Here is a 15,661-nt window from a genome sequence, read left to right as displayed (position 1 = left end):
GAAGAAGAAGAAGAAGAAAAAGAAGCAAACCGATCATCAGGAGTCAGAAATTGAAAAAAAAAAAGAAGGAAGAAGAAAAAAGAAAGAGAGAGAAGGAAAGAAGGGGTAAAAAAAAAAAGAGAAAGAAAAGAAGAAAGGGGGAAAAAAAAGAAAAGGAAAAAGAAGGGGGAAAAATAAAGGAAACTCGTAGGATCCTGGGGGCTCAAGCCGATGTTGAACAGAAATTGCTCCCTCAAAAGATTGGGAAGAGAAGGAGCGGAATAGGCAAGAAGCTTCCGGGCAGCCTGGAGGTCATCCTCCCCCAGGCTGGGGGCCCGACGGACAGAATCCCTCAGAGAGCCCCAAGGGGCAGGCCCAGCCTCAGGGTCGGGCAGTGGACGAAGAGGTATTTCTCCTTCCAATTGTGGATTGAAGAAGGGGCGCCTTTCAGCAACCCCTTCTTGCCAAACTGGAGGGAGAAGTACCACCAGTCCTTCACGAAGGATGGCGCTTGAAAGTATAGAAGTGCCTAAATAGGGAGAGGGACGGTTGGACCTCGACTACGTGGCAAAGGGAGAGAAATCCTATCAAGAACCTAAAAGAATTCGGAGCCACAGAAGCCAAGGAGATGTCTAAGAAGCGGAAAGAGGGCGACAACAAAGGATGGAAGCGGAAGCCGGAGTCCGGCACGGAACGCCTCCTGGTACAGGCAAAAACGACGGGTGGAGGAGTGCTAGCTCGGTCAGAAGGGCTAGGCAACTCCAGGTCGTAACTCCGGAGGGACTCCATACTGAAACTCTTATCAGAAGGAGTTCCTCTGGAGTCAGGGAACATGGAATGGCGCCCAGAGCAAAAAACCGAGCAGGCCCAGCCCCAGACGCAGGTTCGTCAACAGAGCAAGGGACCTGGAGGTTTGAGGCGGAAGAACTCCGGAACTGCAGGGAGCGGAAGAGCCGGACGACATTCGGGTAGCTCGAATGAGGGCTCTAAGGATCCCGATGAAGACGGGCAGAATGAGGGGCGAGAGGTCACAGGAAACTAACTCGGAGGAACACAAAAAATAATGGCAAAAAAGAGGTCCCTAAGCGGTGGGAAGAAAGATGGAGGTGCTGGAACTAACCTAGATCGCTCTGAGGGACCAGAAGGACGAAGACAGGGACGACTTGAAGGGCGCCTACGGCTCGAGAAGATACCAACTGAAACAGGGCTCTCGAAGGGAAGGCAGACACTGTTAGAACTTTGGAACAGGAATAGGGCCCCTAAAGGTGGAAGGACGGGTTTAAATAGCCCCTGGGATCCGGCGCCATAATGATCGCGAATCCCCCCAGGCCAGCCCGCGCCCGACACGTGTCCCACTCTCCCCGACGGGCGGCTAAAAGCGGCTGACAGATCGGCAGAGCCATTATGGCACCGTACCTGGGCCAGTGTACCGGCGGAAATTTCGAAAGGTCCCTTCGTTTCGTCCCGATTTGAAAAGACTCCAGCACGCGCACATTTAATGCCAAAATATCTAGGGGCGGTCGTACGCAGGACTCGAGGGGACAACTTCGGCTATGCCAATCTCTCTGTACTTCCTTCATTCGAAATTCAAACTCGGAAGTAGGGGGACTGGTGTTGGGTATAAAATACCCACAGTCGAAGTTCTCAGCAAGATCAACTCCGAGAAGCTCCGCCCGGACTCCTACGGGAGCCGGGCTCCGTCACCAACTTCAACCGCAAGAAGGACTCCGCCCGGACTCCTACGGGAGCTGGGCTCCGTCGTCGACTTCAACCGTCGGTAAGATCCGTCCGGACTCCTACAGGAGCCGGACTTCGCACCTGACTTTAATTGCAAGGGACTCCGCCCGGACTCCTATGGGAGCCGGGCTCCGTCGCCGACTTCAACCGCCGGTAAGATCCGTCCGGACTCCTACGGGAGCCGGACTTCGCACCTGACTTTAATTGCAGGGGACTCCGCCCGGACTCCTACGGGAGCTGGGCTCCGTCGCCAACTTCAACCGCAAGAAGGACTCCACCCAGACTCCTACGGGAGCCGGGCTCCGTCGCCAACTTCGACTGCTGGTAAGACCCGTCCGGACTCCTACGGGAGCTGGACTTCGCACCTGACTTTAATTGCAGGGGACTCCACCCGGACTCCTACGGGAGCCGGGCTCCGCCCACAACTTCAACCGCAAGAAGGACTCCGCCCGGACTCCTACGGGAGCCGGGCTCCGTCGCCAACTTCAATCGCAAGGAGGACTCCTTCCGGACTCCTACGGGAGCCGGGCTCCGTCGCCAACTTCGACTACCGGTAAGACTCGTCCGAACTCCTACGGGAGCCGGACTTCGCACCTGACCTTAATTGCAGGGGACTCCGCCCGGACTCCCACGGGAGCCGGGCTCCGCCCACGACTTCAAGGAGGACTCCGCCCGGGCTCCTACGGGAGCCAGGCTCCGTCACCAGTTAGGACCGCTGTCGAACTTCAGCCAACGAATCCGCACTTTCTGGCGCAACACAGCAACCACCACGATCCTGCTCCACTTCCTGCGATGGATTCCGTGCAGCTCCATCACTCTCCGACAGACCGCTATGACGGTCACGATCCTGCTCCACCTCCTGTGACGGATCCCGCACGGCTCCACTATTCCCTGGCAGACCGCTATGATGCTCACGATCCTGCTCCACCTTCTGTAATGGATACTGCGCGATTCTTCCATCCGCAGGCAAGTCGCGACAACGGACGCCGCTCCACTCCCTGCGGCAGCTCCACGTGGCACGCTGCAGTGAGGGCCACGGGTCTACTCCACTACTCCTCGCAACAAATTTCTCCTGACGGTGGGCGGCCCACTACGAGACAGTTATAAACGTCACTATCAGTCTATTGAGCCCTCCGCCTATAAAAAGGAGATCTCAGATACGTTATTCCCTAAGCTCTCATTTTTTACCTCAAAACTCTGCTAAATTCTCCGTTCGAGCACTCCATTCTTGTTGAGGCAGAGAACTGACTTGAGCGTCGGAGGGTCTTGCCGGAGCAACCCCACCTCCGGTTTAGACTTCCTTTGCAGGTCCCGACGGCGATCGCGACTCCCCCCGACTCCAGCTTCTCCGGCACGAGCGGATTTTTGCCACCAACAATCATCATCTTGGAACCTTCTTCATTTAAAATAAAGTTTTTTATGAAGTATAATTCAACTTTGAGGAAGAATCCGGCAAATTCACCTAATCAATTAGATAGTGCCGGCTTAAGGGTAAGGCCACCAAAGCAAGGGCTTTAGGCCCCAATTTGTTTTAGGGCCCCAGGCCCCCTTCTTCTGCCATCCATCTGCACCACATCTAGCTATCCACCTACGGGCACGAGAAGATGAACGGCACTAGAGACAAAGACGGAGACGGCGAGACAAGAGACGACAGCGGGAGCGACGAGACAGGAATGGGTGAGGAGGCCACGAGGCGGAGAAGAGCGGTTGTCCGTCGGGGCCGTGGGCGAAGAAGTTGGCAATTCGGGCAGTGGGGTCGCCGAAGAGCTTGCAGAGGGAGGTCTTGAGGCAAGTGAGGGCGACACCAATGAGAAGGCCATCAAAGGCACTGGTGGTACCACCGTCGATAGAGAGGATGCGGACCCGTCCCACCATTCCGATGGTAACGATCTGACTTGAGGGGCATCTCTTGATCTCTGACGGCGGACATTCTACGCTTGAGGGATATCTCCAGCGGGGCAGAGTTTCAGGCTTCCGACAGCACCACGGCGGGGGGTTTTCGGGCTTCCGACGTCTGAGCGACGACAAGGAAGGCGGAAGGTCAGAGTCTCCATGCATCGGTTTGTTTCTTTTATTTTTTTTCCTTTCCTGAGTCACGACACATGTGGCAACTGGGACTGGCAATAGTGTGGTCAAAGAAATAATGCTGCATTATTTTTTTTTTTTATAAAAATAAGGTTCAACTTGAATCGTGCTATGGATTCCCTTCACTTTTAACAGTACCTTTTGTAACAATCATGCTAAATCTTTACTATTATAGATGGAGGCCACTTATCCCTACTTCAGCATACTACACACCTTTTGTTCAGGTTCAAAGTTTGGCTGGGTTACTCAGATTAATGTTCTTTTTCTAACGATTTTTATACCTTTTGGATCTACTTTATTATTCATAGTTGTTGTTTCTTTTATTTTCTTTTTACTTTTTGAACTTAGTCCTCTCCGTTTACTAATGCAAATGTTGTATTGGGGCTATGTTCAGAAGTTTTGTACATAGTATATATTTCTAAATAAACTCCTATAACCGTGTACAAAAAAGGCTTAATATGAAGGGCAAACAGAAATATATGAAGGCTAATTCTTGTACTAAAGTTATATCATTTTTTAGAATGGTACAGTATATATATTCATTATTTTCTTCTTCTACTAAATGATAAAAAATTTTACACAATAATATATCTGATCTAACTCTTAAATCATTGTCACAAATATATTGAAAAAGTCATATTGAAAGTGTTAAAGCAATAAGATTTCAAGCTCCACAAATAAGAGATGTTTTATTGAAATTAACAGAAATTAGTGAAAATTCTAAAACTAAAAGTGAAGCTAATTGCTTAGCAACATATGAGTTTGAAAATTTTAAATTTTTTTGGGTATGACTATTTGATATAATATATTATTTGCTGTTAACTTAGTAAAAATTTATAATCAAAAAATATGCATATTGATGTTGCTATAGAACAACTAAAAGGTCTTCTTTCTATTTTTGAAAAATATAGAGAATATATTTGCATCTACTATGATTTTTTTTAAAGAAATTATATTTGAAATAAAAATAGAGCCTAAATTTATGATAAATGTATCATTTATAGAAAGAAATAATTTGATGATAATATTTACAATTAAATAATAAAATCTTTTGAAGAAATATTTAGAATTAATTATTTCTTATATATAGTAAATCAAGCAATTTTTTACTCCGAAGAAAATTAGAACAGTTTCAGATATATTGAAAATATATTTAGTTTTGTATTTAACGATAAAAAATCGAAGTCATTAGACAATGATAGTTTGAAAAAATATTGTCTTAATCTTGAATGTTTCTTAAAATATAATAACTACTATGATATTGATGATTTAGATTTATTTTTAGAGCTAAAAATTTTAAAAAAATTATACAAGTGAAAAATAACAGTCCAATGGATATACTCAATTATATAAAATGACTCAACTCTTTTTCAAATACATATATTATTTTTAGAATAATATTAATAATTTTAATAAGTGTTGCTTCGGTAGGAAAAAAAATTAAAATTAAAATTAATAAAATCTTACTTAAGATCAATAATATCTCAAAAAAGATTAAATAGATTAACTATATTATAAATTGAAAAAAAAAATATTAGAAGAACTTTATTATAAAATTTAATTAAAAAATTTGCATATCAAAAAGTTAAAAAAATAAAATTTTAGTAAAAAAATTTACATAAAGTTTAATAAAAAAAAATCATATTTTAGTATTTAACTTTAGACCTCCCAATGTGTTGAGCCACCCCTGCAATTAGATTTGGCACCACATTAATCTTCCAAAAATTGGTGCGAGACTTTAGGCCAAGGCAATTAAGATTAGAGGGAGGCATGTCGTAGAATTTAAACGCCATGTGTGGGTGATCTATGCTGGTGGGTGCAACCCAGTCACGCTTACATGTGCCATCATTGAGATTTATTTAGAAATGGGATCAATTAATTTATATCTTTATATTAATAGCTGCGTCTAACTGTAGTGGTGTATACGCTCAGATATGTTAAACTAGAAATTAATCTATTATTATCATGTACAAGCATACATTTCCAAAAACTCTATAAACTCATAAAATAAGATTAATTGGAAGGATGTTAATAATTTTTTCATCTTTTATAATAAGAGATGTATGACATGATTGGTTGTGATTGTAGATAAACTTGCATACATTATAAACTAATCGAGTCTATTGTTGTGCTTTTACCTTCACAATCTTTTAGTGCTTAATTTCTTTGGATTGATGCTAAAAATCCATATAATATATTTAATGCTAATGCTAAATATCTACAAATGATATCTTATAGTAGTTAGTTAAGCAAATAAATGGTTGAGTATTAGAGTAATATTAATGGTTTTGGCTCTATAAATTCTCTCTGCTTTCCTTTATTCAGGGATCTAGGATTTAGGGTTTACGTAGCAATGCCACCAACAGTTGCCTCCAGATCACTTCTATCCTCCATCGAAATATGTTTCATAGTAGCACAAGCAGTAGGGAAGATGATCAACAATGTTTTGATCACCGTATAGTCCGAGGCATCAATAAAGATAGTTCATGAGGCTCATTCATTGAAGATGACTTCAAATTCATGGACCATGGCCATCGACATGGTTTTGCAAATAGGAAAAAGAATACTTAATAGAAGCAAGGGAGAAATTGGGGGATACCAGGGGTGGGGGTAGTGTGTGGTGGAGGTCTGGGGAGAGATAGAACCATACTAGCTTTTATCAAATCCTTGAGATTTTTCTGATAAAATTAAGTTAGATGTCTCTCATTCGATCGGTCAATCCTATACTTATCAAAAGTTTGAAAATTACAAGTATCATAAAGTTGACAAAGCTCGATAATTTTTGTTCATGTGACCATACATCAAAGAAAAAAAACAACTTTTCCTGTTGAATATGTCCAAAAAAAATCTTTAACAAATGTTTTGTTGAATCTTGAATTACTTCTAGATCTTCAAACTATTATAGTCCGTTTGAAATGCAACATCTGTTGCCTTTATTTATCGATCAAATTTTAATGATTTCAAATATATCATGAATAAGTCACTTATTCCAAGTATAATAGTGGTTAAACCCCCCCTTTATCCTCTCTTTATCGAAGAAAATGACCTATTTAAACCTCCACTAATGTTATATGATATTATAATAAAAATATTATATATATTAAATATTATTATAAATAATATCATATAATAGTAAAAATTATTGTGATCTTATTTACAATATAGTATATGTTGGGGGAAATTTGTATAGGCCGAAGATGCGAAGGAGCTCAAGGTCCAAAATAGTCGGATTCAATTCCTGAAAGTGCGAAGCCGCGCTCAACTCATGATCCACCTCTACCTGATTTAAGCTATAGCTAATCTTTGGCTTACATCGGCTAAGTGAAAATTGACGCCGAAGATTCGTTAATATAACTTGGCAAGTCTTATTTGGAATCGTTGGTAGCCCCCTAGTGGCCTATCTGTTAGTATCGACTTTCAGAGTTATCTGCGAATAAGCAAACCGACTGGGCATCTGTTCATAGTCAGTGGTTTTCGATTGAACAAGCATCAATAACGAATAAATCTCATACTTAATGATCAGCCTAACTCTCGACCAAGGACTCTCTTTCTAAGAGAAAAATCGTAACATCCGATCCTTCTTTGACCCTATTCACCAACAACGACTTGTTCGATGACCCTCTCAATAGCTGCCGATACCCCTCCACCGACCAACCGAATCATCTGAGCAATCGGATAAAATATCCTAACAAATGTTCAGAACATGACGGATAAAATATCCTAACAAACTTTCAGAATGTGGCTACATAGCGATATGGACACCCATGACTAACAATCTGATTAGTGGACGAACAGCAAGCAGCCTACTCGATAGCCTATAGGCTCAGATCTAACAATCTCCAGACTCGTCTATAAGAAGATACGAAAAAGGAGACTTCAAGATAAGCCATCACTCTACTTCTCACGTTCCTTCTTCTGTTGAACGAGATTATGACTTGAACATCGGAGGATTCCTATCGAAACAATCTCTGATCAGAATTTTTTTTGCAAGTTCACCCTCAGGAGACTGATCTCGACCGTCCGCTCCAGCTCCTTCAACGCCGATCGAAATCTCGCACCAATAATATAAAATATATCATGTATAATATTTTAATATATAATATACCATAGAATAATATTATCATATTATTATATGATATACTAGGCTAGTTTATCGATGATAAATTTGTTCAATTCCAAAAAGAATCACCATTTTCATTCGCTCATTCTCAGACAGAAACCAGATTTGCATTTCTTATGATCTTGTCCCCATCAGAATTTAAATCATCTCTATGAAATAGAAAATAAAATTTACACTGATTTATACATATGTAAATTAATAAAATATAAACCCAATGGGTGGCTAAAAGTATGACAGAACGAAAAATTACCATACGTCAATGCAAAGCCAACAAAATTTGCAGAACCCGCTTCTCGTCAGGATTAAAAATAAGATAGGTAAATTACAATGACTTCCTTCGAAGTTTAAGATAATTACAAACTTTCATCAAACATCTTAATAATATATATTTTAATATTTTATTACCTAATTTTTATTATATATACAATATATAATTTTTTACAAATATTTTTTATTAAATAAATTATCAATTTATTTGATAATTTTTACTAATATCCTCACAATTGAATTTATTTGTTTTAAAATATTTTTAATTTTTTTATTTTTGAAATTTTAATTTTTTATTTTTTATCAGGAGATTATGTGTTTACTTTAGAAATGTTTAGGAGGATCATATAATTACCCCAGTTCTCGAAAAGAGTCAGGATAATTTATTCAAATAAAATATATCTAAAGCATCCCTCATTGCCGGAGAATAAAACAAAATATATCGACCCGAGTTCGACTCGTCAGGTTACCGACTCTCCCACCACTCCGTCAAGAAGGTTGACACTTCTTGACAATGAAGGCCACAAAGAGAACCGGCGTTTAATCTCTCTTCTGGCTGATAGCAATAGTAAAATTACTCGATAAACTGGAGATCCAGATAAGAAATAAGATGCCAGGTTTCCAATTAATTGGAGAAATCTAATCTCAATCATTTTTATCTTCTTTTATTCTTGTTCATTAAGAATAATTTGTAATTTGGGGCTTAGCGCAGGCGGGGCGCTGGAGAGGGAGGAGAGGGTCTCCATGGAGCTGACGGACGAGGTGCTTAAGAGCATGGAAGTCGGCATGGCCTTCCGAGATTACGTACGCCGCCTTGCCCTCCTTTCGTCCCTTTAATTGACGCTCTTTATTTTCCTTTAGTTTCTCTTTGTTTCAAGAAAAAAAAAAAAAGAAATTGGGTTTTGGGAGTGGGATGATGATACGACTCTTTGATCTGCTTCTTGGATTTCCTGGGATTTCTCAAGTCTTTTTTTTTTTTTTTTTTTGGTTTGATTGGTTCCAATTGAATGGGGGGTTTGAGAGTGGATGGTTACTAAGAAAGGAGAATTCTTGGGAATTTAAGGGAAAAAGGGTGGGAACTTGGGAAGGACCCATGTTAGGGCACCCGATTTGTACAGTTTTCATCTTCATTTGGTCTTGATCATTCGCAATGGTCTTTTGTGAAATTCTATGACAGCGGAACTGTGCGTCTAATATAGTTACAAAAGTTCAGACCTAAATTTTCCATAAAGGAATTTAATTGGAGAGAGAAGTCTATTATTTAACCTACCGAAACCTCGTTCTTGAGTACTGAGTCTTAAATCTTTGCTTAATTTTGATCGAGGTTTTTGTTTTGACAAAGAATCTTCGTACCTGTTGGGAAAGAACAACGTAATGTTGATGTATCTGGCACGTTGGTATAGATGCCATCGGACACAAGTCTATCTCTATTTTCTTACTTCTTTAGCCATGGGCAATCCCATTTTCCATGAGTTTGCTCTCTTTAAAAAATGTCTTTGTTTGATGTTAATTTCTGCAAATAACTCACACCTTAAGTTCGTTCCTTTCGTTCATTAGAATTTAGATGTAGGAAGTTATGGATTTGGACGAGTGAAAAATATGAATGCATTACTCGTTAGTCATTCAGTAGTAATTTCATCTTTGACAGGACAACTCGTGATGCATGATCGTCAGTTTCATTAGTTCAAGTGCTAGTTCACTATCATAAAGCTTAATTTTATCATGTTAAACTCTAGATTTGTATCTTCTTACTTCCCATTCAGGGATCTTTAAACACCAAATGATGTAGGAAGTAGAGTTATTGAGTTTTTCTCTTTTTTTTTTTTCCCCTCCTGAGTGGGAAATCTCAAGGTTATGAAACTAGGGTTTTTGAATCTAAAAGGGAAAAAAAGGAAGAAGATACTTTAGTGTTTACCATTTTCATCCCATAGCACATTAGTTCTGAGATATCTGTCCTAATACTGGAAAGTAGGTTTAGGATTCTTAAGGTTATTGGGTACAAAAACTGGTTTTGTGAAAGGTTCAAGATTTAGGAAAATGAGTACGAGATTGAGGAAAAATAAGAACCAAAGAAAGGGAAGAAGATAAGCTTGAGCCTCCACCTTGTGAAGTGATTCAATTTAATTATTTCCCCAAATATACTGCTTGTGTAAATAAAGTCTAATAGACAGAATGAAATCTAAGGGAACCATCAATCTAATCTAGCAGGCATAGACATATCACTTATGCCTTGTCTGATTACATTGTAAAGGACAGAAGAGAAAAGTTGGAAGAGGCCTTGTTCTTATGATATATTTGTTGTGAGAAAGTTCAGGCACAAAGATGACAAGAAATTAGTGCCTACTAATTTTCACATAAGAAAATATTCTTATCTTTTGGGAGAATACAAATAAAATTATAGTGGGGTTTCATCTGGTCGATTTCTTAATTTCCCGATACTTTTTTTGACTTATATGAGGCTTCATTCACATATATCAGCTATCAACACTACTCACCACATTGATCACCACGACAACCACTACCACATTCAACATCATCACTACTATTTGTCATTATGGGTTTTCTAAGGTCATTTTGGTCAATTTAGTGTCGAAGTGAAGTAATTTATCGGAAAGTTTAATTGATGGTAAAATTTACTTGGTTCGTAAGATTAGGCTTGTGAAGCATGATGTTATACATTCAAAAGTGCACCTGAATAGTGTCAAATATTTCTAAGAGAAAATGAGCCTGTTCTTTTTGCCTTTGCATGAGTCATAGATCAAAGGGCACTTCATGGCACATAGACCAAATTGTTATGCGCTACTTCTTGAGTCATCATGCACGTACAAACAATAGATTTCCTGGCCAGTGGACATTTTGCTCTTGCATTACGCTTCTTTGTTTCATCGCACTTGCAAGTGATCATTCATGGTAGGGCTTTGAGAAATCCTTCAAGGACCAAATGAAAGGTTTTCTTTGTTTGAGAAGGTCAGGTAACTTGTTTTAATAGAGCCTGTCATAATAATTTAAGGTTTTCCACATGAAACATACTCGATTAGAGCTTTTGGATATGTCTTCTGTCAATGACATTGAGAGTGGTAGAGGTAAAGTATTGAATTACATAGAGGGTTAAGTGTAAAAGGAATGGACAAGATGATCAGGGATCGAGAAGGATATAACCTTCTGTAGACTTTTCCCCGGAATTTCGGGGGTTCGAGGAATTTGGAGGAAAGTAACGGTCGTGATTTGATTGTATATAGAATTGGCTTCATTTGCACGCAATAATCAATGATGTAGGCAAAAATTATTCTCCTGTTCTACTTATGCTTGGAACATTTAGATCAACGGTTGATATCTGAAGGTTTGAGTTTAGTTTGGAGGAATCATATTTTTATTGTAGTGTTAGAATTTGGCTTCTTAAGAACCAGTGGAACGATTTGTTTGTTTTCTATCAGTGGCCGAATTTTCTAGATCGGATGGAACCTCACTGGATGGCCCAATAATCCAGATGCATGAGATGAGCTAGTGCTTAAAGCTGGTTGGTGTACCATCATTGAGAACTTATCTTCGAAAAATATATGCCAAGGTTATATTTCTATTCTTTTATGGGTTCTTAGCATGTATTGTAGAAATCCCTTCTTCAATTATCTGACTCAAACTGTATCCAGAAATGCGAAACATTGTGTTGTGATTTTATGTTATAACTTTTCTGGGAGTTATAGATCATTATACCTAACATAGTTCATTTCTGAGTTTCAGTTATTTGGATAATGAATCTCACGTACAAGTCACAATGTAAACTTAGCTTTATTCGATATGATCAAAATGTCTCCAGTTGCTGCCTTTGAAATCCTTTTTCCTTATTTCTGCTACTTATTCTACGTAGTATCCCAGAACATGTAGAATGTGTCACAGGCCTGGGTAGGATGCTGCTTCTATTGCTAGAAAATAAGTAATTGCTATTTGATTTATGCGCATAGTTCTTCAATTCTATCTTATATGTCTTCATAATTCTAACATCACCAACGTACTTCTTTTGCATTCCAGAATGGCAGAATCAGTTCCATGGATTTTCACAGGACCAATCATCTGGTAACAGCCAGTGATGATGAATCAATTCGCCTTTATGATGTTCAAAATGCCGTGTATGTATTTTCTTGTGTTTTTGAAATATATTTGTATCTTGTGGACGCTCTTCACTAAATCTTTACTATAGCTAAGATGCTTTCGTCTTTGAAATTATTCCAAATTTCAGCTTAAAGTGATGTTTTGATGTGGATAGGGTGAAATTTTTCTTGAAAGAATGAGCATTCTCTTACTACCTTATTTGGCGTAAAATATCCCTAGCATATTGGCTTTTTTTTTTTGGGGCGGGGGGGGGGGGCGCATAATGTTTTGTTATTGATTTTGCTTTTATGTTTCAATTTACTAAGTCACCTAATCAAGGTCGAGAAACTTGCTTATTTGGCTTCTGTTCTATTATAGTTTCTAGAATTATATTGTTGAATTTGCCAACTCTTGAGTTGATTCTAGGTCATCTAAAAGCTCTTCCAGAAATTCATTAGAATTATAAGAGCACAATTGAGTTCCACTTTAGCTGGATCCCTCAGATAGAGCTTTTTCTTTTGTATTGTAATTTTAGCAATGAAAAAGGAGAAGCCAATACAGACATCTACTTTGTGCTATGTGAACTCTTAATCAGACATAACATGAATATATAGTTTCTGTAATCTTCCTAAAGTAAGCAGAGTGTCCGAAGCATGTAGTGACCAATACCTTATCCCTTCTGTTAATAGTCTTGTAAGTCAGCAATTTACATTTCACAAAAACCAAAAGAATTCTTGGGAGAACAACTTCTTCCTTTGGACTGCTTTAGCAAACAGCAATTGAATCACGTAACTCAACTGAAGTGCAAAATCAGGCCTTTTTTTTAATGAGAACTAGGATGAAAGAAATCCCAGCCGAAAATGGTTTTGAGAGAAGGACAGGAACCCAATCCTTACTACCAATCCCTGAAGATTTTACCAACTGCACTAGTTGGCACCATCCAAAATGAGTCTTTCGAGAAGTCACCTTCTGCCAATTATGATTCCAAATTCTCTTGTTGTGAACACTGGGTCAGTTCGAGAACTCAAATGTTGTTCAACTTTTAACTTAATCCTGGGATGTTCTGGTTTATTTCATTTGGTTTTCTATGTGAAATGTTGCTTTATCTTGCTGATCTTTTTCATGCTAGGTGTTTAAAGACGATCAATAGCAAGAAGTATGGTGTTGATTTGGTTTGCTTCGCTGATAATCCAGCAACAGTTATCTACTCTTCAAAAAATGGTTGGGATGGTAAGTCGAGTTTGTGTCTGGTCTCATCCTTTGCTTTTTGTCTCAAGGCATTTTTTTGTACTTACAAAAATAATTCAGAATCTCTGCGGCTGCTTTCTCTGAATGATAACAAGTACTTGCGGTACTTCAAAGGCCACCATGACAGGTGATTTTGTGCTAACACTCCCCTTTTTTAAAAAAAGTCATATTGACTCAATTAAAATCTAGAATTTATGCTGGGATAACATGTTACTTGTTTTTCCTTTTTGTTTTTTGTGGTTAGGGTTGTTTCTCTGTCGCTCTGTCCCCACAGGGAATACTTCGTCTCTGGGTCTCTTGATCGGACTGTTTTACTATGGGATCAAAGGACTGAGAAGGCTCAGGTAGGAAAATTGAAACTTTTGGGTGTCTCAGAAGATAAGATGCCTTCTAAAATGTAACAGCTGGTTCATTTATTGTTGCAGGGCCTCTTACGTGTGCAAGGAAGACCTGCAGTTTCTTATGATGACCAAGGAATGGTTTTTGCAATTGCATTTGGAGGCTACATACGAATGTTTGATGCTCGGAAATATGAGAAGGTTAGCAATTCTATGGATTACTTACCTAGCATTCGAATATTGACATCGCCTTTGATTTTTTTTTTCTTTTTTTTTTTTTTTTGGTCTCTCTACCCTATTTAGGGGCCGTTTGATATCTTTCCTGTTGGAGGAGACAATTTAGAAGCCAATGTAGTAAAGTTCAGCAATGATGGCAGGCTTATGCTATTGACTACTACTGACGGGCATGTTCATGTTCTTGATTCTTTTCGGGGCACTGTTGTGAGTATATAACATTTTTTTCATGTCTATCATATAATTTTTTTGCATTGCAATTCTTCTTGACAAGTTGTGTGATTTAACAATCTTAAGGAAGCGTTAGCAGGATCTCTTCACATCTTTCTCACTACTCATGTCAAGCCAGTCCACTGATTCAGTCTTTTTGTCATCTGGTAGATATCCACATACAATGTGAAACCAGTTTCCAGCGATGCAACATTAGAGGCATCTTTCAGTCCTGATGGAATGTATGTTGTATCAGGTACAAACACTTGTTTCTGTCTTCTTTGTTTGGTAACATGGATTGTCTTTATAACTGCTTTTGGTTTGTCGTGAAATATTCGTTTCATGATTGTCTTTGTGCATTTGCCGGTGCTTGTGTAAGCTCAATATTATTTAATATTTTTTATTTCAATCAACAGGTTCTGGTGATGGGAGCGTTTATGCCTGGAGTGTCAGAAGCGGCAAAGTATGCCTATAATCCTAAATGCTATTCAATTCAATTTCTTTTTCCCTTTTTTTTTTTTTTTTTTTTTTTGTCTTACAGGTTTCTGCTGCATAATTTAGCTTGTTCTTGCTATCTCATGTGATGTCCATCGCTCCTCGGTTTCGCCCCTGGTGACATATTCTCGTCTTTTTATAATCATCGTGTTTCCAGGTTGCATGCTGGGCAAGCACTGATACTGAACCACCTCTGATACAGTGGGCTCCAGGAAGTCTCATGTTCGCTACTGGATCATCTGAATTGTCATTTTGGATCCCAGATTTATCGAAGTTGGGATCCTTTGCTGGCATGAAATAGAAGTTTTAATGATGCTCATAATAGCTCCCAAAGGTTTATTTGCAATAACTAGCATATTTCTGGTTTATTCGCAATTAAGCTTTATGTCTGTTCTTTCCATTTGCTTTGAGCAGATTGAAATCAGTGGCGTAAATGTAAAGCACTACAGGGACGACCAACAAACCTCCACTCTGACCAAGGAAAGCCTCCATTCTGATCAAGGAAGGCACTGTCGATAATTAAGATGAATTATGCAGTCTTCCCCCCCCTTTTCCTCATAGTCTCTGAGGAAACAATCAGAGCATTATCTATTGGCAATGGAGATCTCCATTTCTCCTTCATACCGTGAGGATCTTAGACAAATTTAGTGTCATAACATGCATCAAGTCTAGAATGCAATCTCCTCTGATTATTTAAAATGAGATGATTTATTAAATATCTTAGGCTGCTCTTTTATTTCCTATGTGATTGACTTGCAAGGGTGTGGTTATCCTGGGTCTTATCTTTGTACAGTGCATCTAATTTTATTATTTAAATAAATTAAGCTGTTCTCTTCTTGCTTTCCCACTTTCCCTTCTATAA

At 39.1% G+C, this 15,661-nt stretch overlaps 1 protein-coding gene across 6 annotated transcripts; it reads left to right on the top strand.

Annotated features, from left to right (window-relative positions):
• The first annotated feature begins 8,620 nt into the window (after positions 1 to 8,620).
• LOC140857097 (protein ANTHESIS POMOTING FACTOR 1-like) lies at positions 8,621 to 15,634 on the top strand. 6 transcript variants are annotated; one of them, XM_073255404.1, is made up of 13 exons: positions 8,621 to 8,805; positions 8,901 to 8,992; positions 12,215 to 12,312; positions 13,404 to 13,504; positions 13,583 to 13,649; positions 13,767 to 13,866; positions 13,948 to 14,061; positions 14,164 to 14,301; positions 14,476 to 14,560; positions 14,721 to 14,767; positions 14,866 to 14,916; positions 15,002 to 15,133; positions 15,214 to 15,634. In XM_073255404.1, the coding sequence occupies exons 1-12, from the start codon at positions 8,799 to 8,801 to the stop codon at positions 15,098 to 15,100; spliced, it is 999 nt and encodes a 332-aa protein (XP_073111505.1). In that variant the 5' UTR covers positions 8,621 to 8,798; the 3' UTR covers positions 15,101 to 15,133; positions 15,214 to 15,634. The 6 variants fall into 6 exon arrangements, with proteins under 6 accessions (XP_073111505.1, XP_073111507.1, XP_073111504.1 ...); XM_073255406.1 differs by lacking the exon at positions 14,866 to 14,916 and having other exon boundaries at positions 14,957 to 15,133; XM_073255403.1 differs by having other exon boundaries at positions 15,002 to 15,634.
• The last annotated feature ends 27 nt before the right edge of the window (positions 15,635 to 15,661 follow it).

Source organism: Elaeis guineensis, chromosome 4, assembly GCF_000442705.2.
Source record: "Elaeis guineensis isolate ETL-2024a chromosome 4, EG11, whole genome shotgun sequence".
NCBI lineage: Eukaryota > Viridiplantae > Streptophyta > Magnoliopsida > Arecales > Arecaceae > Elaeis > Elaeis guineensis.
The sequence above is the reverse complement of the archived record's forward strand: the minus strand, read 5'-3'. Positions and strand labels throughout refer to the sequence as shown.

Excerpts from the sequence above, each read along its gene's own strand:
- LOC140857097 (XM_073255404.1), top strand. Across the intron at positions 14,062-14,163 it reads ATGCTCGGAAATATGAGAAG|GGGCCGTTTGATATCTTTCC; the intron begins GTTAGCAATTCT and ends TACCCTATTTAG. Across the intron at positions 14,561-14,720 it reads TGGAATGTATGTTGTATCAG|GTTCTGGTGATGGGAGCGTT; the intron begins GTACAAACACTT and ends TTCAATCAACAG.